Below are 25,482 nucleotides of genomic sequence, written 5' to 3'. Positions count from 1 at the left end.
TTATGGGTAAGGATGTCAAAATTCATGCAAATTTGAAATTTGAGCGCGTTGGACCACATTCGAACCATTTTTCAACATTGTGCTTGGTTGATGATATGGAAGTTGAATCAAACAAGCTAATGAAGAATTTTGGATATGAAGAAGAAAGCGTTTTTATTTTGAAGTTTGCTATGCCAAGAAGAAAAAAGGGCATTCCTCACTTAAGGGCCAAGAAGTGCAAAATGCGACACTCGAGAGTTGGCCTCTTTGCTTTCCTACCACCGCCTCATGAGCATCACCGGAATCTTGATTCAAAGTTGGGGCGCAAATTCATATCTTCCAAATGGAGGGAAAAGTGGTAAAAGGTAACCGTCGTGCCGCGACGTTAACTTAAGCGCTTGGTGGGAGGCAACCCATTGTTTTAAAAATTTTAAATTATTTTTGAAATTTGATTTTTTAGAATAGTTTTGTTTATGGTTTTTGACTAATCTGCAAAGTTTCAGAATTTTTGGAGTTGTTTTGAGCAGGTCGAATTTTCGGACAGCCCCAAACCAGTAGCTGCTGAAAATTGCAGAAACTGTCCAGTTTTTTGCTTGTGCAGTGAGGACACTGCAATGTTTTTAGTTGGGGGTGGCATGTGGTAGCACGCTATATTTTGGTTATGCTTGATTGTGTGCCCTTGTCGGGTTTATTTTGTGACTGTTGGTGTGGCTATGGATAAGCGTTACAAATGGAACTTGCTCAAATTCTTGAAAATTTCGTTCTTTTTGCATGTTGTGGATTAGTTACTTTTGTTATTTTATTTCCATTCTTAGTTAGGTAGTTTAGGAGTAAAAATGGTGTTGGGATGTGATTTTTTACCCCTGGGCTAATTTTTGGCTTGCTTGGTACCAACTTATTTAAACCTTAACATATGAACTCTTGATTTTTGAAAAAGAAAAATGATTGAAGTAAGGTTTCTTGTTGTGACTTTTAGATTTAATTTTTGGCTCTTACTTTCACTAATTAGTCTCTTTAGGCTATGAGTGACTTTTTGAGTTCATTTGTTTCAATTGGTTCTTGGATACATATTCTACTTGAGTTTTCATGTGCCATGTGTGATGAGGTTTATTTGTGAGTTCTTTTGCATTATTTGTGGTCTAGAACTTGCCCGGAATGAGTTTCAAGGCGAAATCCTAGACTACACTTGGTTTGAAAAATGATGTTAGGCCTTCCTTGAACCGCTTTTGTTGCCTTAAATTTCCTACCCTTGCATATTTTCCCTAGTCAACCCCTTTTGAGCCTTTAACCTTTTCTTTGGCAACCATATTACAAGCTTTAACATTCTGTTCTTCATTGATCCATCTTTTGGTACCCTACCTCCTTAAGTGCGTTGAAAGTGCAAACGTAGGCTGAAAGCCTAAGTTTGGGGGTGATAGTTGGAAAAAGTTGTGATGTGGGAGTTACTTTAAGGTGAAAGAAAAAAAAATGAAGTAGTAAAAAAAAAAAAAAAAAAAATTGGAAACTTCCTTGTTATTTTGAAAAAGAAAAAAAAAGGAAGGAATAATGAAGAGTTGTGAATAAAGGGAAGACTAGTTGGTGAAATGGAAAATGAAGAAAAGGGTGGAAAAATTTCAAAGGAAGTGTGCTTTGATTGTTGAAAATTGTAGTGCTTAGGGAGGTTTATGAGTCACTATTTCCAAATTATGTTCCTACCTTAACCAAAAGCCTACATTACAACCCTTTTAAGTCCTAATTGATTTTGAACCAAGTGTGTCTATATTAGTGGAGAAATACATGAAGGGCAAGCTTATGGTACTACTTGTGCAATTGAACATCTTTGTGAGAGAAGAGAGTTAATTCTTTCTATTTAATATCCCATTGTGTTTTGACTTACATTTTCTAAATGTGGGATTCTCTCTTGAGTGTGAGGGCACATGAGAATTTAAGTTGTGAAATTGTTCCATTTTCCAATTGAGAGGAATGAACAAAAGAAAGTTGTTTTGTGATAAGGAGTCAAATTTTGAAGCTTTAGTGTCATGACTTGATTGCTACTTTGATCAACTTGGTGTTTGAGCACTTGAAAAGAAAATGAAGTTTTTAAGAAGAAGTTGGTGATTCATATGTTTTGAATTAATTGTTGGTACCAATCAAAGTCATGTTTTTGTGCTTAAAGTAGACTTTTTAATTTGGTATGATGTTGGTGCACTATTGAGTCAATTCCTTAGAAAGAGATTTTATGTTTTGAATTGCTTGAGGACAAACAATAGTTTAAGTTTGGGGGTTTGATAAGTTGGTATTTTACCAACTTATCTCTTCTTTAATCTTATATTTTTGCTATATTTGCTTGAGAAAATAGTGTATTTAATATCATTTACATCTATTTTACAGGTCTTATGTGATTTAGAAGTGATCAGAAGAAACCAAGTGAAAATTTAGTCAAAAAGAGGCCAAATGGGACAGTTTTGCAAAACTGTCCAAACTGGACAGTTTTGCAAAAACGGGACAGAACTGCAAAAAACGGGCAGAACTGCAAAAACTGAAAGTTGGGGCATATTTTGTCATTGTTTTGACTTGGAAAAATCTGGGCATAAAGAGAGGCTTAGGGCAACAAAACATGATCATCTTTGGCACAACACACAAGTTCTTGGAGGCTAGGGTTCATCACCAACACCTTGGAAGAGAAGATTTGGAGACACCAATGAGAAATTCTTTACCCATTTCTTCTACTCTTGCTATGTATTGAATATTTATGTGTGTAGTATTTCATTTCAATACTTGAATTTCGTTTATGGAAATATTCTTGATTAAAGTTTGGATTGAATCTCTTGTTTTGCTTATGTGTTGAATGATTTTATTCCTAATGAAGTGAGTTATTGTTTCTTTAATTAATCTCATTTTGAATGATTCTTAAGGGAGTAGCTAACCCTAAGACTTGCCCATTTATTTCGGTTTAAACTTGGAAGAGGCAAACTCGGGATTGGGAAAGATTAATTAACAAGAATTTGGGGCGTTAACCCCCATCTAATGGAAATCGACCTAGGAATAGGCGACACCACTTGTAGCCATATTCGGGTGTTCTTAATGCTCTTAATTGCTTTAGGGATATTCAATTAGGTAGTCTAGTTAGTCTTCGGAAGAAGCTAATTTAGAGTCATTATCCGAGGCTAAGTAATATAAACTCACCATTATTTGAAAATCATGAAGTACATTGGATCGTTACTTGAGCGTAGTTTCCCTTGTATCCATGCTTGTGGCCATTGATCATTTTACTTGCTTTCTAGGTTAGTTTACATTTTTGCATTAGTTATAATTCTCTCAAACAAAACCAAAACATTATCTATCGTTTGGCTTTAGCGTAGTTGGTGAAAATTCCTACTTTTCCTAATCGCCTACATATTGTTCTCTGTGGGATTCGACCCCGACTCATAGTTGGGTAAATTATATTTGCATACGACCGTGCCCATTCTAATTAATAGGGTGGATTTGGACGTTATCAGTCAATCAAAATACGTTTAACCTTAGTTTTAAAGATAAGTACAGAAATTACCAATGCATCATTGTGCGGTTGAATGATGCCCTCTGCGTCCTCGTTGCTGAAGGAGATAGAACCCTCGGGTAAGGGATCTCGGGCGCGCTTTTCATGACCAACAGAAACCTTGGCCTGTTTCATCACCGGCCCCTAGAGGCATCGATACCCCCAACTATCATGTTGATTGTATGCTGGGGTTCTACCGGCTCGGCCCTTCGATGAGCCTCCCTTTCCTTGTAGTGACTTTTGGCTCGTTCACTCAATAGATCTCGGAGGTGACCGTTCTTCAGTAACTGGGCTACCTCTTCTCTCAACTGGCGACAATCCTCGGTTCTGTGACCATGGGTTCCGTGATATTCACACACCAATAGCCGAGACGAGGCCCGAAGTACTAACGTTGAAGTTGTACTCCGATATCTTTGGCAAACCCTTGTTACCGGCGGAGCTTCCGGCATCGCTCCTGAATGAGAGACCCCGGCTGTTTGACGTGCGCTCGACCCGTTTACTACCCCGACCTGAAAAACGGCTTGGGCTCACCCTTGACTTTTTCGACCTAAAACTTTGCCTCTCCGAATGGGAGTATGGCCGATACCTTTCCTTCGATGAGTCGGCCTTTGTTTCGTAACCCTTCCTTGGTTTCTCAAAACTTTTATTCACATTTATTGGCCCCGAGGGGAGCTCGAATTGATCATCCTCCACCCAAATCTTCGACTCGTACCGGTTAAGGACATCGGCCCATGTCACAGCCTCGTATTCCAGCAAGCTTTCTTTCAATTTGAACAAAGCTGTTGAACTTAGAACATTGAGCCCCTTTGTGAAAGCTTGCGCAGCCCATTTTTCTGGAACCGGGGGGAGTTCCATCCGTTCCCTTTGGAACTGATTGACGAACTCACGCAGTAACTCATCGTCTCTTTGGGTTATACGAAAAATATCGGCCTTGCGGGCCTGCACCTTTTTGGCACCGGCGTGGACCTTGATAAAGGCATCGACGAGCATTTCGAAGGAGGTGATCGAATGCTCAGGTAGATGGTCGTACCATGTCAATACTCCTTTTGATAGAGTTTCCCCGAACTTCTTCAGCAGTACCGATTCAATTTCGTCCTCCTCCATATCATTGCCCTTTATGGCACATGTGTATGAGGTCACGTGCTCGTGCGGGTCCGTTGTGCCATCATATTTCTGGATATCCGGCATTTTAAACCTCTTCGGGATTAATTTCGGGGCCACACTCGGAGGAAAAGGCCTTTGGATGTACCTCTTCGAATCCGGCCCTTTCAGTAAAGGCGAAGCCCCCGAGATTTGATCCACCCGAGAGTTGTATGTTTCGACCCTCTTCTCGGTTGAGTCTACCCGTTTTGCCAAAGTATCGAGCATTTTTAGAACCTCGGTGGAGGACCCAGCTCCGGATCCATCGCTCTCAATAACGCGTGCCTCCTCCCTTCTGGGTTCAGCAACACCGCTCGTTTTTTCCGGGGTCACTGTATCCCCTCCGTTTTGCAACCGGGCTATCGCGATTCCCTGTTCGGCAATCGCCGCTCTCTGCTCTTGTCACACCCTAACCTTACTAGGGTGTGATGGGCACCCGACCCCATACTCGGAGCCGAGCGAACCCGCTAACTCTTATTACATACATAATCTTTTGGACTTTTAAATCAAATAAAGATGAAACGCATAGTACAACTTTCAGAAATATTCTTTTTCGTTGCTTTCAAATCAAACAAAATCTGTAATCATATAAAACTTATAGCATAACACAAATGACACATCGGCTGATGGAGCCGCTTACAGAACTGACAACCAATACCCACGACTCTGTCTGCAAAGTCTCTAACATTAATCAGACATCATAGCACACATACTCTGACCCCGCAGCACTCCAGGGACAAGTTGAGCTTGCCAACTCCGCTGGAACATCTTCAATAGTAGCTTTAGCTCATCTGGGTGTACCTGCGCGGCATGAAACGCAGCCCCCGAAGAAAGGGGGTCAGTACGGAAAATGTACTGAGCATGTAAGGCAAGAATCACAGTAAAAGAATCATAACTGATACAAGAGGTGCAGAAACATATACAATGTCCAGAATACCAAAACTCTCGCCTTTAGAGCGTAATCATGCATATCATTATCACATAGCGTACCCGGCCCGTTATGGGACTCGGTGGATAAAGTCATATCATCATACTTTCGTATCATCATGCATACATATACAAATACATATATATATATATACCGTACCCGGCTCTCTAGTGAGGGACTCGGTGAATGAAGTCATACCGTACCCGGCCCATTAAGGGACTCGGTGAATAGAATCATGCATGTGAACATCATATATCATATACATACCGTACCCGGCCCCTAGTGAGGGACTCGGTGAATCAAATCATCATATGCCCTCCTGGCCACCATAACACATCATCATCATCATCATATCATCATATACATATACCGTACCCGACCCATTAAGGGACTCGGTGAACAAGGCAATGGAAGGCGCATGATAACGTACCCGGCCCGGGACTCGGTGAAAGACATATTGAGGCGTGCACGAGCAGAGTAGTGAGAAACTATATGCATATAAATCAAGACTCGATAGATAAGTATACTTACCGACACCTGAAGGCTCAGAAACAAGTTTCGGGTCAATCCGACTTAGTATAAGAAAGTTATGAGCGTTTGAAGTACAGAACCTTCTACGAACATTTCAGAAGCCATTTTTGAGAAATTGAAGCAACAATCATATCAAGTACCTTTCGGATATCGTATGGATCAAATCAAATATAGCTTTTGGAATCATATGTACACATCAGAATGTATCAAAGACTTGACGGAATAATCAGACGTGCTATCATTCGAAAATCAAGACATTAGTCATATCACTTTTCTTTCGAATGTCATTCGGAAACATACAGAACTTTTACAAACGTTTCAAAGCAAATCCAAGATCTTTTTCGAAAGTTAGGGACATTAAAACTTACAAAACTCTTTTAGGAACAAAACTCTTTATGCTCATCTCGTTATTCAACTATACAATAAGTTCAACTATATCGAACGTACTCATGTCAGGAGTGAATAAGAATCACAGACAGACTCGGAAAAATATCAAATAGAGCTTCGGAAATCATAGATACATATCAAAAAGGTGGATACGAATCATAAACAAACTCGGAATCACAGAATAGAGTAGCCCCAAGATGCATATCATACCTTATTTGGCTCTAAGACATGCCAAAAGAAAGAAAGGGTAAGCCTTACATACCTGTCCCACGTCCTATTAGCTACGCTTATTCGTCCAAACTTGCTAGTCTACATTCAAGAAGATTTACATAATCATTAGATTCATTGACATATGCTTGTCTAAGTCTTTCAAATGAATTTATTTATATTCTACCGAAATTTCGGCAGCATTTCCCCTGTAAACACACCATCCCCGAGAATCTAACTTGGCCAAATAAACAATCAACAATCCGAGAATTAAACTCGGCCAAATTATCAACAACAATATCAACAATCACATTTCCTTTCATCCAAATTCATAAACTACACCAACAATCTATACTTTAGCAATAACATTCATACAAATGTAAGGAACCATACTAGTATCACATTATCTTCTTCAACAATCCCATAACGATTACAAATTCATTTCAATCCATCAAACCTTCATTCTCATCACGAAATCCACTTCTATAACAATCAAAATACTAAATAAACATTAGTTCATCATTCCTACACCACATGACATATACACGGCCAAGCTTCACACCACACGGCCACAACAATTTCAACTTCAATTGAATTATTAATCTCTCATTTCACCATAGAATCCATGACGACAACAACCAAAACACTAGATAAAATAATTGGCTCATTATTTCTACACAACACACATATACACGGCTACAACCAATACTCCCATATTTCATGAATTTCATTCATTCCTACATACTACAACATGCACAAATCACCCATAGCACATGAAAGAGAAGATTAAACCTTACCTTTTTCTTCACTTGTCTTCTTCCTCGGCCAAGGTCCCAAATTGCACCAATACATGTTTTGCTTGCTCCAACAACCACTCCACGTTAAAGAGGGCCTTCCATTTGGTGGAAATACTAGAAGGAAACAATTTTTCTTGATCAATTTCTATGGCACCATTTTTGGAAGCCATGGCTGAATGGCCCTATATATTTTTTTCTCCAAGTTTTCTTCTTGAAACTTCATGAATAATTTGTCTTGCCTTGTAAGCATTTGGTCCATATATATAATTATTGACCAAGCCTTGGGTGGGGTCCACTCCCACACCACACGGCCACAAGTGGTCCTTCAAGAATTTTCTTGAACACTTTGCGAATTTTCCTTTTTGCCCTTAGCCTTTCTCAATATTTCCATACTAATAATATTCATAAATAATATTCATAACAACTTGTACATTAAAATAATTTTTGAAAATGGTCTTGCCCTTAACTTACCACGACTATCTCGAAATATCCGAACGTACAAAATACGGGCTATAACAGCTCTTGCAACATTTTAAAAATTAAACGTAAGTCAATATTATCATTGGGTGTACCCGGTTCCTTCCGGTCCTGTGCCCGGGACAAGGTTACAGAATTATGGGTATTTAGCGAATCAGTGGCCGGTAAGGTGGCATTCTCCTGGTCTACGGTGTTTTGTCGGTTGAGACCCTCCCTCGAATTAACGGGGTTAGGATCAGATGGGTTTGGTGGTCCTCGTGGACCGCTTCCTTCGTTTTCGGCCACGATTTCGTTGTTGTTGACATGACCGGATTGCCTACTGTCAGTCATTTAGTCCGTTTTCTCAGATACGAACAGAAGGTGTTTTTGATTTAGATGGGTAAGGTAGAGATCAAGATAAAATACCAATATTATCCTAGCCCCACGGTGGGCGCCAAACTGTTTACCCCGAATTCGGATAATCAATTAAATTTGTGAGTGGGTATAAGATATGTGGTTAAGTCTCAATCTACTTAGTGAAAGGAATGTATAAATATAATACAATATGAAGAGAGCAATGATAATCGGCGACTTGATATATACTTATATATTTACTAATGTATGAATGCTACTTGATTGAAGAAGTGCAAGAAATAAACACAACAGATATGACCGAAATCTGGTATTTGAGAGAGAGATTTTGTATATAAATTGCTATTACAAAGTGTTTTTGATATGAGCAAGCCAACCCCCTAAAAGGAGGCCAATGCCCCTTATTTATAATGCTACCCCATGGGCTTCACACAACATAAGAAATAATAAAATAAAGAAAAGGTTCTGAGTTGGATTAGGTTGGATTAGGTGGACCGTATGGTCTGACACCTATATGATTGGCAGTTGAACACAGCAGGACGCCATCGACGCGTGACAACTGCGCAACGGATCTCCCGGACTTCCGGCCACGATCAATCGGACACACTACCTCGAACAACCGGCCATGGAAGAACCAGACCAAATGACGCCCTTCTGTCGCTCCGGTCCAAACGCTTCCCCGGCTCAGAACGGGGACCTTCATGCGCGTTCTTGTCCCTTTCTTCCCTCGGCCTTTGATCTCTCTGGTTTAGCGTATATCCGGTTTTTACCGTATACAATAAGTTACTACTTCAAAGTTAGCAATTTCCATTTGTCACTAATTAGCATGTTCCTTTTAATTGTGATGCATTTTTCTAATTTTCTTGAGTTCGTTTATTTGATTTAGTAAAGTAGTTAGTACAGTAATTTATGTCAATTGAGATTGAAGTAAATGTTTTTGGAACTTTTATAACAACCATTACTTTTGTGAGTGCTAATGCATACAGTTAAGGCAAAACTGAAAATACAGTTAGGGCAAAACTGAAATTCAAATTGAAAGCCGAATTTCTTGAATTTTTGGTTTGGATTTCCAGATTACGAATTAGATTTGGATTTAATTTTTAAAATTTTAGATTTTGGATTTGAGACTTTAAATTTTCGAAAAAAAATGAATTTTTTAAATCTTATATTTATACCTGGCGACTAGACGTAAGCTCATATGCCTAAACTAAGACCAATACCCTACTAAAAGTCAATCTACATTATTGGGCTAATGAATATTGCAAACTGACATTTGACAATAGTTTTTGTTTTCATTTGAAGAGCTGTGACGTTGGTCCTTAAGGAAGCATATTAATTGACGTTTAAATCTCATAGAGTTTACAAAGATTGACTAGCGGTTCACTTGAATATGAACTATTAGTAGTATGATCTATCTAGACATGATTTTACTTTAGATTAGGATTTTAATTCCTTGGAAATGATTTCATAGCTTAAATGAAACATTTTATTTGGATGACTGTCGCAGGACTGAGAAATTGTTAAGGCAATTTAACATGAATACATTATTAGGATGTTCATATTTGTAAGAAAGAGAAACTCAACTTATAAGTCCGTAACCAAAAATCTGAAATAACCAAACTAACTAATCCGAAACCGAATTTAAGAAAATTGATCCAATTCAAACTTATTTGGATTGAATTAAGAAATGGCAAGGACAAAAGTAGCCATTTGACAACCGGATGGCCACATAAAATTAAAAGACATATTGTAGCCAAAATGTATATTATACACTATATAGTGTTAGTGTATGTGTATTTTGTACAATCATACAAGTTGTACAATCAACGTACCTAAGTGTATAATCTATACACACTAATTATACATATAAATACAGTTATTATACAGTATTTACACAATGTATAAACGACGATAAACTTGGCTGAAAAAAAATATTCTCCGGCAGTGACTTTCAAATCTAGTTAATTTTCAGTTAGATCTGAATGTGTGGTGTGACGATATGAGGGACAAAGGAGATACAGAAAAGAGGATGTGAGTAGAGATTCTGATCTGTTTTGCATTTTTAAATCGGTGGCCTTCGATAGCGAGTTTGAAAGCTCCGCTACCAGATCCGTCTCCCTTATAACTCTCTTGAACGGGTCTTTTCCAGATCTGGAAAACGATTATGGCCAACAAATAAAGAACGAAATGACCGATGAAATTCCAGTGAAAAAGTCCCGCCAAAACTGCAGAGCAAGGTGAAAAACAATGGTGAAACGTGGAGCAGTAGTGTGTGACAGTATTTCAGCGAATACTGGCCAGATTTAAAATTTTCTTTAACTATCAACGGAGATTCGAGAAAATAAAGAAGAGAGGGGACGATAAATGGCTTGTGCGTCATCATTGGTTACTCTAGTTCAGTGGAGCTCCGGTGTTTCTTTATCCGAGAAGAAGGCAAAGTCAGTTGTTCTCCCAGAAAATGAAAAGAGAGAAAGTGTTTTATGGATTCTAAATTTTGAAAAGTAGGAAAAGGGTGTTAAAAATGTATATTGAAAATTTTGGATTTTGTTATAACTTGTCTTTATTTTGAGCATAAAGTGTATTTTTGGCCTAAAGTGTATTTTAGGGGGCAATTTGCTTGATTGCCCTTATTCGGGGGTGTTCTTTAGTGTTTGCCCCTCAAATTGCTGGTCTTTAATTTTTGTCCTTCGCCTAATACCTCGAGGTTCTGGGTTCGAATCCCGGCTCAGTAAAAAAAAGTAATTTCGCAAGGTAGAATTTCGTAGCAAAATAGGCCTATTGGGCAAAAGTTAGGGCAAAGTTATTAAAAAAACTGTACCTTAAGGCAAGCTTTTGCCCGAATAGGCCTACTTTGCTACGAAACTCTGTCTTGCGATTTTTTTTTAAAACTGAGCGGGGATTCGAACCCAGAACCTCGGGGTATTTTTTGTCATTTTTTAAGAGAAGGACAAAAACTAAAGACCAGCAATTTGAGGGACAAAAATTAAAGACCAGCGCCTTTGAAGGACATGAAAAAAATGTATTTGGGTCATGTAGTTCAAAGTTGGGTCATTAAATTGCTGGCCCAATTAAAGTTTAAATTTCGTGAATTTGAAAATCGAAAATCCATGGTCAATTCGCAATATTGCCCTTCCTTTGGGATGGTCTTTAGTTTTTACCCCTTAAAATGTTGGTCTTTAATTTTTGCTCTTCGCGTTGCAATCCTGAGCTTCGCATAGAAATCATGAGGTTCTGGGTTCGAACCCCGCTCAGGCATAAATTAAAAAAATAAAAATAAAGCAAGGCTTGGGTCGCGTGTATGCCGGACCCGGCACACACTTCTTAAGGAATAATTAAAGTTATGTCGGACCCGGCATAACTATAAGTTCCGCCTTAGGGGCATACTTTTAGTTATGCCTTAACTAAAAGTATGCCCCATAAGGCGGAACTTTTCCTTAAGATATAACTAAAAGTATGTCCCATAAGTCGGAATTTTTCCTTAAGCATAACTAAAAGTTTGCCTTCTAAGGAAAAGTCTATGTCTTAAGGAAAAGTTATGTCTTATGGGGCATACTTTTAGTTATGGCTTAACTAAAAGTCTGCCCCATAAGGCATAACTAAACTATGTCTTAAGAAAAAGTTCTACCTTATGGGCAGACTTTTAGTTAAGGCTTAATTAAAAGTTTGCCCACAAGGCATAAGTATGCCGGATCCGGCATAACTTTGGTTATTCCTTAACAAGTGTATGTCGGGTCTGGCATACACGCGACGCAAGCGTTGCCTTGCGATTTTTTTTTTTTAATTTATGTCTGAGTAGGGGTTCGAACCCAGAACCTCAAGTATAAGGCCATTTTTCAAGCGAAGGGCAAAACTTAAAGACCACAAATATAAAGGGCAATATTTAAAGACCACCCCAAAAGAACAGCAATCTGCGCAATTTCTTGAAAATCCAAACTGAAGTTATCATATCCAACAACCCAAAACGTTAACCCCTACATATATTAATTACGTCTCAACTTCCAATAAGTTAAGATTGTCATATATGATATTAACGTTTTATTGAAGTTCATTTGAAATTAATATTATACGAAATGAAAATAACAATAAAAATAAAAAATAGTAAAATTCTCTATATTTTTGCATATAAAAATTCTTATGGTGAATCTCGATATAAAACTCGTTATTATTTAATATTTTGTTTGGTTGTGTTTTTGTTTCCAATGTAACTAATATTAAGATAATTTTATCTTGAAATATTGGAATAATTTTATACCGCGTTCAATTTGAGAAAACAATTTAAAAATTAGATATACAGTTAAAACCTCTCTATAACAGTCATCATCTATAACAACCATGTATTCATGTTATGTTATATTATATATTATGTGTTTTCTATAACAACACTTTACTACAACAACAAGCAAAACTAAAACAAATGGTTTTGTCGTAGAGGTTTGTAATTGGTAAAACAAGTAAAATAATAAAATGTGAAAGCCCTTTCCAACCTTCTCAAAGCTAAATTTTGAAAAAAAGATTCCTTCCATTTAAGATCAAACGCGCATTTTAGATGGATTAAACCCTCATCGCCCCCCCCCCCCCCCCTCCCCTCCCCAACCCCCAATTTTGAACGGATCATTTACACTTTTATCCCTATTTTGTGATGGTCTTTAATTTTTGCCCTTCAAATGATTTTGTTCTTAATTTTTACCTTTTAAAATTGAACTTATGCCTCTCTCATCATAATATTCACAAGTTATTCCAACGCCCTTGAAGAACTTAAGCATCACTAGGCATAAGTTCAATTTTGAAGGGAAAAAATTAAAGACCAGCCCATTTGAAGGGGGAAAATTAAAGACCAATTGATTTGAAGGGTAAACCATGCAATTACTTCATTTTGAACAACAAAACATTCTCCGCCCCACTCAACCCCCCCCCCCCCCACTCCAAACACCCACCCATATGTCAATTGACAATCTTAAATGCCTATTCCACTCTTACATTATCAACCTTTATTTTTATTACTTCTTTAAAATCATGATATTGTTTTGAAAAAAAATCTGTGTAACAAATTCACCTATAAAATTTAGAATTTTTTTTCAAGATGAAAATAAATGAGAAATACTAATGGCTTATATAAATTAATGATGTCCTATAGTAAAATAAATAAGCGAATGAAAAAAATTATTAATGATAATTGAAAACCCTAATATCTAGTGAAAATAACCGAGAATCATAACCTTATAAACATATTCAATGTAGGTAATACAGAAATAATTAATAAAAATAGAGATATATTTTATAATAATTAAATTCCTAAAAATTGCCTATTTATATTGTATATGAATTTTGAATTATAATTTTGAACATATTTCATTAATGACAATCAAAATTTGTTTATATATTATTTAAACTATAGATAAGATACCAAATTAAAAAAATATAATATTATATGTTATATTGTAGACAGAGAAATTTTACCGGATTAGAAATAGGACTCTACAAGATAAATTCAATCTATCTTTAAACTCTAAGGTCTGTTAGGGTTTCTTGGAGGCTACTCCTACCCTAAACCCTAGCTTACACCTATATAAAGGAACACAAATTCCCTAACAAAGGCATCTCGAAATCCCATAAACTCCTGGGATATTCAATATGCGGCTGGATATTTCTTGACAATCAAATACATCAAGAAGATCCCTAATATCCTTTCATGGAGTTCAAATACATTACAAGAAAGTCCACATCCAAAACTTTCAAATCATCTTATATTCAAGAAATAGGCTAGTAACAGCCCTCGAATCATGGAACACATTTAGGAGAGAAGAATCAAGGGATAAACAGATTTGTACTCACAATCAGTGGCGAATCCAGAATTTTCATTAAAGGGGTTCCAAAAAAACAACAAAAGCTAAATATAAAAAATAATGTTGTTGATGGGAATTGAACCTAGGACGCTAGAGACAATTTTGAACACCCTGGACTGGTTGAGCTAACCTTTTGAATTTGTTCAGGGTATTCAAAAGTTAATTTATGTACATAAACACAGAAAATCTACCCTACATATATATTGTAATTTTTGCCGAGGGTGTTGTGAACACCCTTGGCACTCTCTAAATCCGCCCTTTCTCACAATATTTGTTAATAAAATCTCTTTATATTTGTGGTTGCAGTTTATTTTTCATACTAGAGAAAATTTGTTGCAAACATATATAAAAAGATATTACACGGATGAATAAGTTAAAAGGGTGAGGTGGGTGTAGGGGCGGAGGGATGTCTACCGTTCAAAATTGAAGGAAAATTTAATTTTTAAAGCAAAGTTGGGGTATAATTAATTTTCACCCATTTTAAATTAGGGAAAACATCAGTAATTGCCCCTAAAATACAAAATATTTACTCGTCCATGCCCCCTCCAAAACTATTTTCGCTTCTACCCCCACCGGTCAAGGGCGGATCCACCCTTTCGGGTGGGGGTGGCATGGCACCCCCTCAATTAATAAATTTCTTATATACTTATATTGTAATTTGCTTAAATTAGGTTAAATATTTGATCCTGTCACCCCCAGTTGTAAATTAGACAAAGGTGTCACGGCTGGTAGACACAAGTTTAAATCTATCTTGAACATTTTCCGACTCCCCTTTTTTTTTTTGCGCTTTTTACTTCCTTTGTAACAGTAATTCCCTTTTCGGCCCTCCCAATTTTATATTTATCTTTTTATTATTTATATTTACTTTCCTCTTTTCTATTATTTTATCTGTGATCTCTAGCGAGAACACACAAATAGAAACTTCAAAATCCCTTAAATTAAGCATTTCTCTTAATCTCAAATCTGTGAGTATTTAAATCGAAAAACTTGGGTCTCAATGGGAAATTTGGATTGAGATCAAAATTCAATTTTTTTTAATAATTTCTTTTGTTTATTACTCCCTCCTTCCATGTTTACTTGTCTATATTTGACTTGGGACACTCTTAATAAGCAATAAATGAAATGAGAAATGAATTTGGAGTACTTAATAATAAGATAAAATAGGTATAAAATGGTAAATTATGTCTTGATTTTTCAAACTATATAACTTACAAGTAAAAGTGGACATATATTTTTTAGTATAATGGACAAATAAAAATAGACTGAGGGAGTGTATTATAAAAATTTATGTTATTCTATAATTGGTAAATTCAATTTAAATCACCTTACTACTTAAATTGTGATGGAAATTTCGCAATCACTACTTAGAAAAAACATGAAATTTATGATTTATTTTTAAGAACTTGTAATTTATCTAATTCTATATTTACTTATGGGGAGTATTTACCTACTGAAGAGTTTTTTTTTTTTTTTCTTATTTTGATTGGTGTAATTCCCTTATTGAAGATGTTATTTTACTTGTGCAAATTCATTTTTTAATATACATAAGAGATGCAAGTCCCTTGGTGAAAATGTTGATTTTATTTCTGTTGTTAATGAGTGTTAATGAGTGTGATTTCTTATTTAAGATGTTAATTATGTTCGTTTCTTGATTTTTGAGATGTAATTTTTATATTTTCAAGTAAAAAAAGCCTATTAAGTTGACCCGAATAAACTAAAAAGAGACGGACCCGACCCAAATACACGTTCCTAACAAGATGTACATTGAAGAAAATTGTGGCACCCGAAACCTTCAAATCCTGGATCCGCCTCTGCCATCGGCTAAAAGTATTTACCGGGCATACCCCTCATCATAGTATATTTATATATTATGATGGTATCATGAAGGACTAAAACAGTCCTCCATGATACCATCTTAGTATATTTATATATCATGATGGTATCATGATCCTGAGGAGTGTCTCATTGAAAGACTGAAGCATTCCTTCATGATACCATCACGGTATATGTATATAAGACATGATGTCATAGATTTTTTTTTTTTTTTTGAAAACAGTGTGTCATTTTTAATAAATGAATATGATCATACATAATACCGTTTCAGTATATTTATATACCATGATGGTATCATGGAGGACCGAAGCATTTTCCATAATATCATCTCAATATATTTATATATCATGTTGATATCATAACTGGAGAACATCTCAGATAAATATTTTAATTTTTTCTGGGGACATGAAAATAATGGGGTATGAGTGGGTAATTTTTTATGCGTAATCTTTCCCCTTTAAATTATACATGATATATCTTATTTTGCATTGAACCAAACAAATTACAAAGACTAAATAATCATCAGAGATTGTGATGAAATGAATACAATTCCTTTTTTCAAATTATATAAATTTTAACTAACATTTTGAGATATATTTTGTCATCATTTTGATAGGAGAAGAATTCTAACTTATAGTACTTGTCGTGTAGTCATTGAATATCTAAATTATAATTCTAAAATATTAAATTGATCTAATCAAACTTAGCTCTAAAAATTAGTTAATTTAACTCTCAAAAAGCGAAATAATATGGAGGGATACTTTATATTTTCATAACAAAAAATAGCCATCATAGAGAGCAACAGCACTTTTGTCGGTTGACACTTGCCTATTCCTCCGAAATAGCATCCGCTGATTATGTTTCTTGCCATCACACTTCTTTTACTTTTTTAACTGACTACCTTTTTCATTAATTCCCCTCTTTAAAATCCATTCATTTTTTGTTTCTTCAAACCCCCAAACTCAAAAATCACTCAAATTATACAACTTTTATCAGCTTGTTAGCAAGAACACTAGTTTGAATTCTGAAAAAAGGATGATCTTGAAAGCTTCTGTTTTAATCATCTTCTTCACTCTTTTTGTTCACTGGTATTCTTGCAACTTTGTTATAGTAGTTTCTGTTGTGTTTATTTTCAAGTGAAATCATAAATCTGACTGACCCCCACTTCATGCAATTTGAGCATTAGTTTTAGTTTCTTTGATTTTCGTGTTATAATTAAATAGTAGGAGTACTAAGTATGTCCTTAGGAAAACAAAAACAAATCCATTAAATATGATTAAATAAAATTCTGATGCATGTGAGCTTGATAATCATTGATAATAGTTTCAATCTTTTGAGTATTTAAAGCTCAGTGGCATCTCCAAGTGTGTTACTTGAAATGATTTTCTTGATAGTCTAACATTTCTTGGAACCTTTCTATGGTAATTATTTTCTGGCAAAATCATGTACATGACATATCCAGTTTCATGAAATTTCAGAACTAGTCCAGTTCCTTTTTTTTTTGTGTGTGTGTGTCTGTCTGTCTGTCTGTCTGTCTGTCAGTCATGTCTATCAATCACTTGACTATCAAGAGGTATCGATTTTGTTGTTACAAGTTCAGTACTGGAGAAAAAGAAAACCACATGTAATCTGATGCATTTAGAAAATGCAAGTTTTAATCTTTGGAGTATTATCAGCATGGTGGCATCTGTTAGGCTGTTATAGAGTTTGGTGGTACAAGAAGTTTTTGACTTATGAGTTGGGCCAATCTTTGTATTTTGCTGCTATTGTTGATTTGTCTATTGTTTCCTCTTACATACTCCCTCCCTTTCAATTTGTTTGTCTTAGTTTGACTGGGTACAGATTTTAAGAAAGTAAGGAAGACTTTTGAATATTGTGGTCTTAAACTAAAGATATGTATAATGCTTGTCATGTGGAATATTGTAATTAAAGAGTTGCCGATGTCATGTGGGATATTATAATTAAAGAGTTGCCGAATTAGGAAAGAGGCATTCTTTTTGTAACAGGCTAAACAGGAAAGTAAGACAAACAAATTGAAACAGAGGGAGTAATAAATAGTATGTCTTCTTGAAAGATGTATATTTTATGATCCAATTGTAACATGTTTGAGTATTATTCGGGTCGTAACCACAGGGAAACCTCAGAAACTAAATCTCAAGGTGATATTGGACAAGCCAGCTTGCCGCCAAGAGGTTGGGATTCCTATGACTCGTTTTGTTGGAGCATCTCTGAGGAAGAATTTCTTAAGAATGCAGAACTTGTAGCACAGCGATTAAAACCTCATGGTTATCAGGTAGTTTAAAAAAAAAAAAAACATAACAATAGGCTTTAAGGGTGTATTTTTGGTTATGATGGAAAATGAGTTCCATGATAACCATAACCATTTTCAGGTATTTGGTTACCGGAAAAATGTTTTCCACCAAAAGATATTGACTTCTCTTTGTTATGGACGTAAGTCATTTTCCTTATAACCATCTTTAACTTTAACTTCATAGGAGTATTACCTACTCCAATAGATCACTTGAGACTCCCTCTATCCCTGTGGCACGTTTCTCATTTCGAGAGTCAATTTTTTTTAGTTTTGACCATGAAATCCGGACGTGGAATTTTTAAGCTTTTTGATATAACATTTACTTATTTGGGAACTACGTAAAAGGTACCTATAAATTACAATAATTGATAATTGAAAATATTAAAAGGCAAATGAAAACATAACAGTCAAAGAAAGACTCATTTTGACTCTCGAAATCCGAAAGGTGCCACATAAATTGGGATGGAGGGTGTATTAACTTTTAGTACTCAAAAGATTCTTCGAAACACCCTTGATGGTTTGCTAATATTAGGAGTATTATAAATCTCTAATACATATTTTTTGAAAGATACTTCCCATTCACCACCAAACACTGGGAAAAAAACATTTCCAGGGAAAATGACATCCATCATACTAAACACATTCTAAAATGAGAATGCATAGAAGTTAGATTCTTTTACAACTCCAACATGTTTTTGCTTTCATCCCTAAATTTTGTCTGCTTTTGGATTCTCTGCAGTACGTTGTGTTGGACTTTCTTTGGTATAGGAAGAAAGTCAAAGGTGCTTATACTGATTCTTATGGTTATGATGTTTTTGATGAGTGGGGAAGGATGGTTCCTGACCCTGGTAGATGGCCTTCCTCTCAAGGTGGAAAGGGGTTATCTGAAGTGGCCCAAAAGGTTCATAGCATGGGCCTGAAATTTGGGATTCACGTAATGAGAGGTTTAAGTAAACAAGCATTCAATGCTAACACCCTCATACTGGATACCACTACGGTCGGTATTTCTCTTTATCCATAACTGAATTCAACTTTATGCTTTCATTAATAGATCTAAATATTGGTATATGCAAATCCAGCTTCTTGGGCAAGTTCATACCTATTTTTATCTAAATGTAGTGATGAAAGCTGATAAAGTTCATCTAATGAGCTCTTATACATACTAGTAGCTATGACAAATACTGGACTTCTTGGTGGTACATCCAACAGGGCAAAGCTTATGTGGAAGCTGGTCGACAATGGCGTGCACAAGATATAGGAATTAAGGAGAGGACTTGTGCGTGGATGAAAAATGGTTTCATGAGTGTGAATACCAAGTTGGGAGCTGGAAGAGCGTTCCTTAGGTCACTCTATCAACAATATGCTGACTGGGGTGTTGATTATGGTAAGACATATTTGTAACTCAAGACAATTATTGGAAGATTTATTTCCATGGGTGATGATGAATTCATGCTGATGACTTGACATTTTCAAAAGTCTGATTTTCACGTGAAACCATAACTTAGGAGATTATCTTTAATGTCATAAACCCGTTGATTCTGCTTTCTAGGAAAACTTCTTTAAGAAGCAGGACTAATCTTTGTTTGGATCATCCAAGATAAAAGATCCCAAATCACTGTTTAACTGTTGAGTTTCCTGTTCTTTATGTTAAAGGAATTTTCTGTTTTTTCTTCTTCAGTGAAACACGACTGTGTATTTGGTGATGACTTGGATTTAGATGAGATAATCGTTGTTTCAGAGGTGAGGTTGTTAACTTTCTTCTCCTTAACGCAATGCATCTTGCCCTTTAATGGTACTGAGGCATGATTTTACTTGCTGAAAGGAAGAACAAGTAAACATAATGGCTGAAAGATTTGTCTTTGTATCCATACGTTTATCTAAGAATGACAAGTGAGAAATGTGATAACAATGTACTTATCTGTAGGTATTGAATGAGCTTAGCCGACCTATCATATATTCCTTGTCCCCTGGAACTAATGTAAATCCAACCATGGCGAAGGATGTAAGTGGTTTGGTCAATACGTATCGAGTAACCGGTGATGACTGGGATACTTGGAAAGATCTCTCTTCCCACTTCAATGTTGCGAGGTAAATTAAGCTTTTTGTTCTAATAATTTGTCAGGATTTTCTCGTTTTTCCCAAGCTTGCTGCCAGAAGTGTTGATCAGATTGTGAATTGTGATTTCTATCTCGTAGATATGTCATAGATTTGACGCTAAAGTTCCTTGAGCTTCTGTATGCGTTTGGCCATAGATTCCAAATAGTTTTCACTTTATTTGGAATGTATGAAGTTGGAGTTGAAGATGGAGATGTGTTTGGTTGAATTTATGAAGTTTGGAGATGTGTTTGGTTATACTTTTGGAAAAAAGAGGAGAGAGTACTTTATTTGAAATTTATGAAGATGGAGTTGGAAAACAGGTTTGGAGCACTTCTCCAAATTTGGAATCCAACTCCAAGTTGGATTTCGCAATTTTATAACCAAACATTGATTTTGAAAAACGTGAAACATTATTCTGGAAAAGAAGTGAATATTTTCATGGCTAAATGGCATAGTTAAGCAGTATGGTCAATGCGTCTTAACAACCAGATTATGTTTCAGCTCAAATTTTATTTTCTGGTTTGTTCTTTGTCCATGACACTGTTTTGTTAAATAGCCGTTGACATAGGTTTCTTGCTTACCCTTGTGCCAGGGAGTTCGCTTCTGCTAACTTAGTAGGAGTCAAGGGCCTGAAGGGGAAATCGTGGCCCGACTTGGATATGCTACCATTTGGGTGGCTAACAGATCCAGGTGAAGGATTGTTTTAATTCTTTGTGTTTGTTAAATTATAAAATAATATCCTCATTTCAGAAAGGATTCTATATAGTTTTCCAAAGTTACATAGTTGTTTGATGCATATTCATTCTCATCAGGCTCCGTTTCTTTGGGTCTACTAGCGTAAATTCATTGCAGCTTCAGTTAAATGTTAAACAGGAAAAAATCCATCATATTGCAAATGTATGACCTCTCTTACAATTTCTTGTGCTTAGCTTACTTGGGTAGCATGTCAACATCAACCATTTCGGTTACTATGGTTCTCCTCCGCCTCAAAATCACACGTTCCTCTTGGGAAAAACAAGGAGGAAAATCTGGCATGGAAAGATTATAGAATACTCCATTTTGGTGCAGGTTCAAATCGTGGTCCACACAGATATTGCAATCTTAATCTGGATGAGCAACGTACTCAGGTAATTTTGCCTCAGCGTTCTGCAACTATGACATAGCTCAAGTGACCGGATTGTATTCAATGGACTTTCTGGCAGGTCACTCTATGGTCCATGGTCAGGTCCCCTTTCATCTTTGGCGGAGATATGAGAAAGCTTGATGATACTACATTTGGTCTTCTTACGAATCCTACTCTCTTGGAGATTAACTGGTTTAGCTCGAACAACATGGAGGCATGTGAATAAATTGACTCGACTTTTGCATCATTTTAGGCATACAATTCAATCCTAAGCTGATGTTTCCAAATGCAGTTTCATTATGTGACAGGTTCTTCAAGTTCACCTGGAAAACATGGCTTGACTCACCATACTGAGGATAAAGAAACAATAAATGTGTTGCAGACGAGAGTTTTGGCTCTCAGGAGCTGCACAGATGTAAAGGCAAATGGCTGGTCGACTAAAGTTCTGGACAATGATCTAGAGCAAGTGTGCTGGGAAGAGAAATCAAATAAACGCAAGGCACCTTTTTGTCTATACAAGAGAAAAGCACTTTCAGCATCGTAAGTATCTTCAACTTCAGCTGAATTCATCCACCTCGATCGTGATTATGTTTATGCTATATTTGTCAATCTTCCTGGCTCATGAATGAAGTTGTCGTTCATGCAGAGAAGGGGAGATGGTATATAAGCACCAAAATCACGGGAATCTTCACTTACTGGTAACAGAGAGAACAGAATATTGTTTTGGTGCATCTTCAAATAGAAAGCTTACATCTAAAGAGTTGAGCAGAGGTTCATTTTCACGGTGCAGATCACATGCCAACCAGGTAATTCAGTTTGAATTTTCAGACTTATGACCTGTTCTACTAGCAGCAGTTCATGCCACAAGAAGTTCTGTGCACTCTTTGAATAAATTGAGACTCCTGTAGTTCTTTCATCTAGTCTATGGTGCCTGGTAATCACTGGCTAACTTTGCTGCTGATGTTTGCATGACAGATGTGGGAGGTGAACTACAATGGAACCCTCATGAATAGTTATTCTGGTCTTTGTGCTACCATGGATATTGTCAAAGGTAATTTTTCATCTGGAAAACTTGCCTACCCTCTACTCGTTTTATGTCCAATTTAGAGATTGATACCTACTACTATGTATTGATTCTTCTTTCATGTAGCTTCTTCCGCTGGAGTTAGGTCCTGGCTTGCAACTGGAAGAAGAGGTATGGTTTTTCTAACAAGAAATTTATTCCACAGATAGAGGACAGACCTCTCTAACCCAAAAGGAGAATGTATCCAATGGATGATAGTGAAATACAAACATTTTTTTTGTTGAGTTTTGGAAGTCTGAATGAAAAGGGATAAAATTATGGGAATTTGCAGTAATTAACCTAAGTCAGAGGAGATGCTAGCAAACTCCTACCTTGTAACTTAAAAGAATACTTAAGGTTGAACTAAACAGAGTTTAGTCCTGATCAATCAATAAGACAATAATAGGTGTCGAAGGAGTAAGCAAATTTGAAATAAGATCACCATCGCCCGTTAAAAGATATGAGCTTATTGGCTTAAAATTTGTCTATGGTATGTGGTTCCCTAGCATTAAGCATTTCCTAAAGCCATAAAATGGAAGCTAAGTGAGTCCACTCTAAGCCTACATGTATTACGGATCCTTGCAAATGTCTTAACGGTGAGCATCAGCCTCTGCGATTAGAGTTTGCAGATTAATTATTAGATGGGTTCAAGTTATATATGTTAAAGATATAAAGAGTTCGTACATTACATGTGCAGTTGAACCAATAATAGCAGGCTATTTCTCGGGGTTACCATATCAGGCTTTCTACGAATAGTTACATATTATTGCAGTTCAATTTTAACTTGATGGTGTAAAAGTCTTGTACACAGTCAGCTCATGGTACTTAATCTTATTATGCAAAATCTGACACTACTATACTCTTCTATACATTGCAGGTGAAATCTACTTGGCTTTCTTCAATTTGAACAACCAGGTGACAAAAATGTCAGCAAAGATATCAGACATAACTAATGCAATTCATGCTAAGAGTTCAAATTGCAGAGGCAGAGAAGTATGGAGTGCCAAAAATCTTGGAGCCATAAAGGATTCAATATCTATGTCAGTAAAAGCTCACGGATGTGCATTGTTTGTCTTGAACTGCAACTAATGTTGAGTACACTAAAGGAAGTTCTACATCGAGTCCATGTTGTATATTCATCTTTCGTAAAACACTTGTTGGATCATTTACTGAAATAAAATATTACTATGCTTGTGTCTTGATTCTTTGTTGTCTATCATTATCATTGGAAGGGACTGTTGTGTTAGTAGACTAATCTATATTCATTAGCAGGCCATTATTTCCCGAAAAAGAAGTCCATCTTACAAAATCTGGAGTTTTTTAGACTAGGCCTCTGGATTTTCCTGCAAGCTGTGTTCTCTTGGTTCATTGGTTTGAAAATACAAGATAGACAGAAAGGTAACAAAGATGGTAAGTTAAAAATGTGCTATCTAAGGGCAGTCCGGTGCAGAAAAAGCACCTCACGTTAGCTGGGTTCGCAGAAGGGTCGCACCCCAAGGAGTATGATGTAGATAGCTTAACCTAATGTGCTATCTAAGTTGTTAATTGACTTTCTGTTCCTACCCTTTTCGTCATTACCAGCTTCATGGCCTTCAAGTTTCGTTCTGCTTATGCGAGTTTACTTCTATATGGAAGTTCCTTTATTAAATTCAATTTCAAGTATTTCTTTTTCATTTCAACCAAATATTGCCCCCGGCCTAACTCAATTCTTAATTCAATCCTAGCTGAGGGTAGAGGTGGATATAGCACTCTCGACTTCATAAATTTATATGTAAAAATTCATTAAAATTGCAGCAAATAATAGATATGGATCAATTACTAAGATATAACGAGTTTAATGCTAAGAATCTTAAATATTGAACCCATAATTCAATGAGAAATTGACGTAAATTGCTCCTAGTATAATAATAATTGACGTTGCATATTTTTTGTATATACAAAATGGGTACGTTTTTTATATATTTGACTTGCGAATCCATTATTTTTCGCCGTCCAACCAAATGTGTAACTTTCCCTAATTAAATTCAAGATGCCTGAGGGTAAGTTCGGTTAAAACTTGAGAACTTTAAGATATACGAGAATTCTATATGTAACATCTAGATGTGTCAATTCTTGATCATTTGACTCAGGACTCCAATGATATAAACAATGTCTTTGATTGATTCGATATTTAGAAGGGCCGAATCTGATGATGCACGAGGAAAGAACCTTAATTTGTAGTATTAAAATAAAGAACCTTAATTTGTAGTATTAAAGTTTTTTGTTTGTAGAAGAGAGTTTTGAGGGTCTCACTCGTAGGCCCCACATGAAATTGTATGCAATGACGTAACCCCACAATATCCAATTGCACCAAAAAAAGTTAGAATATGATGATGAGTTGAAAGGGCAAAACAACTTTCGGGTATTTCTTTTTTAAGTGAAAAGATATCATTACTTGACCAAAATCATAGTTACAAGAAAGTTTAGCAGACTCTGATAATTCAGTAAAGGGATAAAAGAGTGTTTATTTAGAGATAGGGGTATTTTATATTTAATTAATCATTCTACAGTAAACTAAAGCCTTAATTCCCGCCGGCTCCTTTTACCCCTTCGCTAGTTCCTCTATATATGGACCAATTTAAGCACAGTACTGAAAATTAAAAAAAAAAAAAATACAAAAAGCTAAGCACTAGTTCCAAATGATACTCCCTCGGGCGATATTATATGGTATTTTTAATTTTTAAATAATTTTTATATTAAGAAGGATTTAATTTTTTTAATAAATTTTATCCTTAGATAAGTGAGATTTTACATAACAAAGAAATCATATGAAATAGTGAATACTATTTAATTACGAGTAATTTAGTAAAATTATCTTTTACTTTTTAGAGGTGAATGAATTTCTTAAGGGATGCCCAA

At 36.0% G+C, this 25,482-nt stretch overlaps 1 protein-coding gene across 2 annotated transcripts; it reads left to right on the top strand.

The window, feature by feature from the left end:
* The first annotated feature begins 16,808 nt into the window (after window positions 1-16,808).
* On the top strand, window positions 16,809-23,786 carry LOC132641166 (uncharacterized). Of its 2 annotated transcripts, XM_060358059.1 has the most exons (14): window positions 16,809-17,078; window positions 18,124-18,283; window positions 19,041-19,298; window positions 19,511-19,685; window positions 19,980-20,041; window positions 20,226-20,389; window positions 20,991-21,088; window positions 21,467-21,525; window positions 21,601-21,735; window positions 21,814-22,061; window positions 22,168-22,327; window positions 22,497-22,572; window positions 22,672-22,716; window positions 23,462-23,786. In XM_060358059.1, the coding sequence occupies exons 1-14, from the start codon at window positions 17,026-17,028 to the stop codon at window positions 23,671-23,673; spliced, it is 1,905 nt and encodes a 634-aa protein (XP_060214042.1). In that variant the 5' UTR covers window positions 16,809-17,025; the 3' UTR covers window positions 23,674-23,786. The 2 variants fall into 2 exon arrangements, with proteins under 2 accessions (XP_060214042.1, XP_060214043.1); XM_060358060.1 differs by lacking the exon at window positions 19,041-19,298.
* Window positions 23,787-25,482: the final 1,696 nt, after the last annotated feature.

The sequence above is a fragment of the Lycium barbarum genome, chromosome 5 (genome assembly GCF_019175385.1).
Source record: "Lycium barbarum isolate Lr01 chromosome 5, ASM1917538v2, whole genome shotgun sequence".
Lineage (NCBI taxonomy): Eukaryota > Viridiplantae > Streptophyta > Magnoliopsida > Solanales > Solanaceae > Lycium > Lycium barbarum.
Note: the sequence above shows the minus strand (reverse complement) of the source record. Positions and strands in the feature narration are given on the sequence as shown.

Excerpts from the sequence above, each read along its gene's own strand:
- LOC132641166 (XM_060358059.1), top strand. The coding sequence starts at position 17,026 with ATGATCTTGAAAGCTTCTGTTTTAATCATCTTCTTCACTCTTTTTGTT. Across the intron at positions 17,079-18,123 it reads TTCACTCTTTTTGTTCACTG|GGAAACCTCAGAAACTAAAT; the intron begins GTATTCTTGCAA and ends TCGTAACCACAG. Across the intron at positions 21,089-21,466 it reads TGGGTGGCTAACAGATCCAG|GTTCAAATCGTGGTCCACAC; the intron begins GTGAAGGATTGT and ends ATTTTGGTGCAG.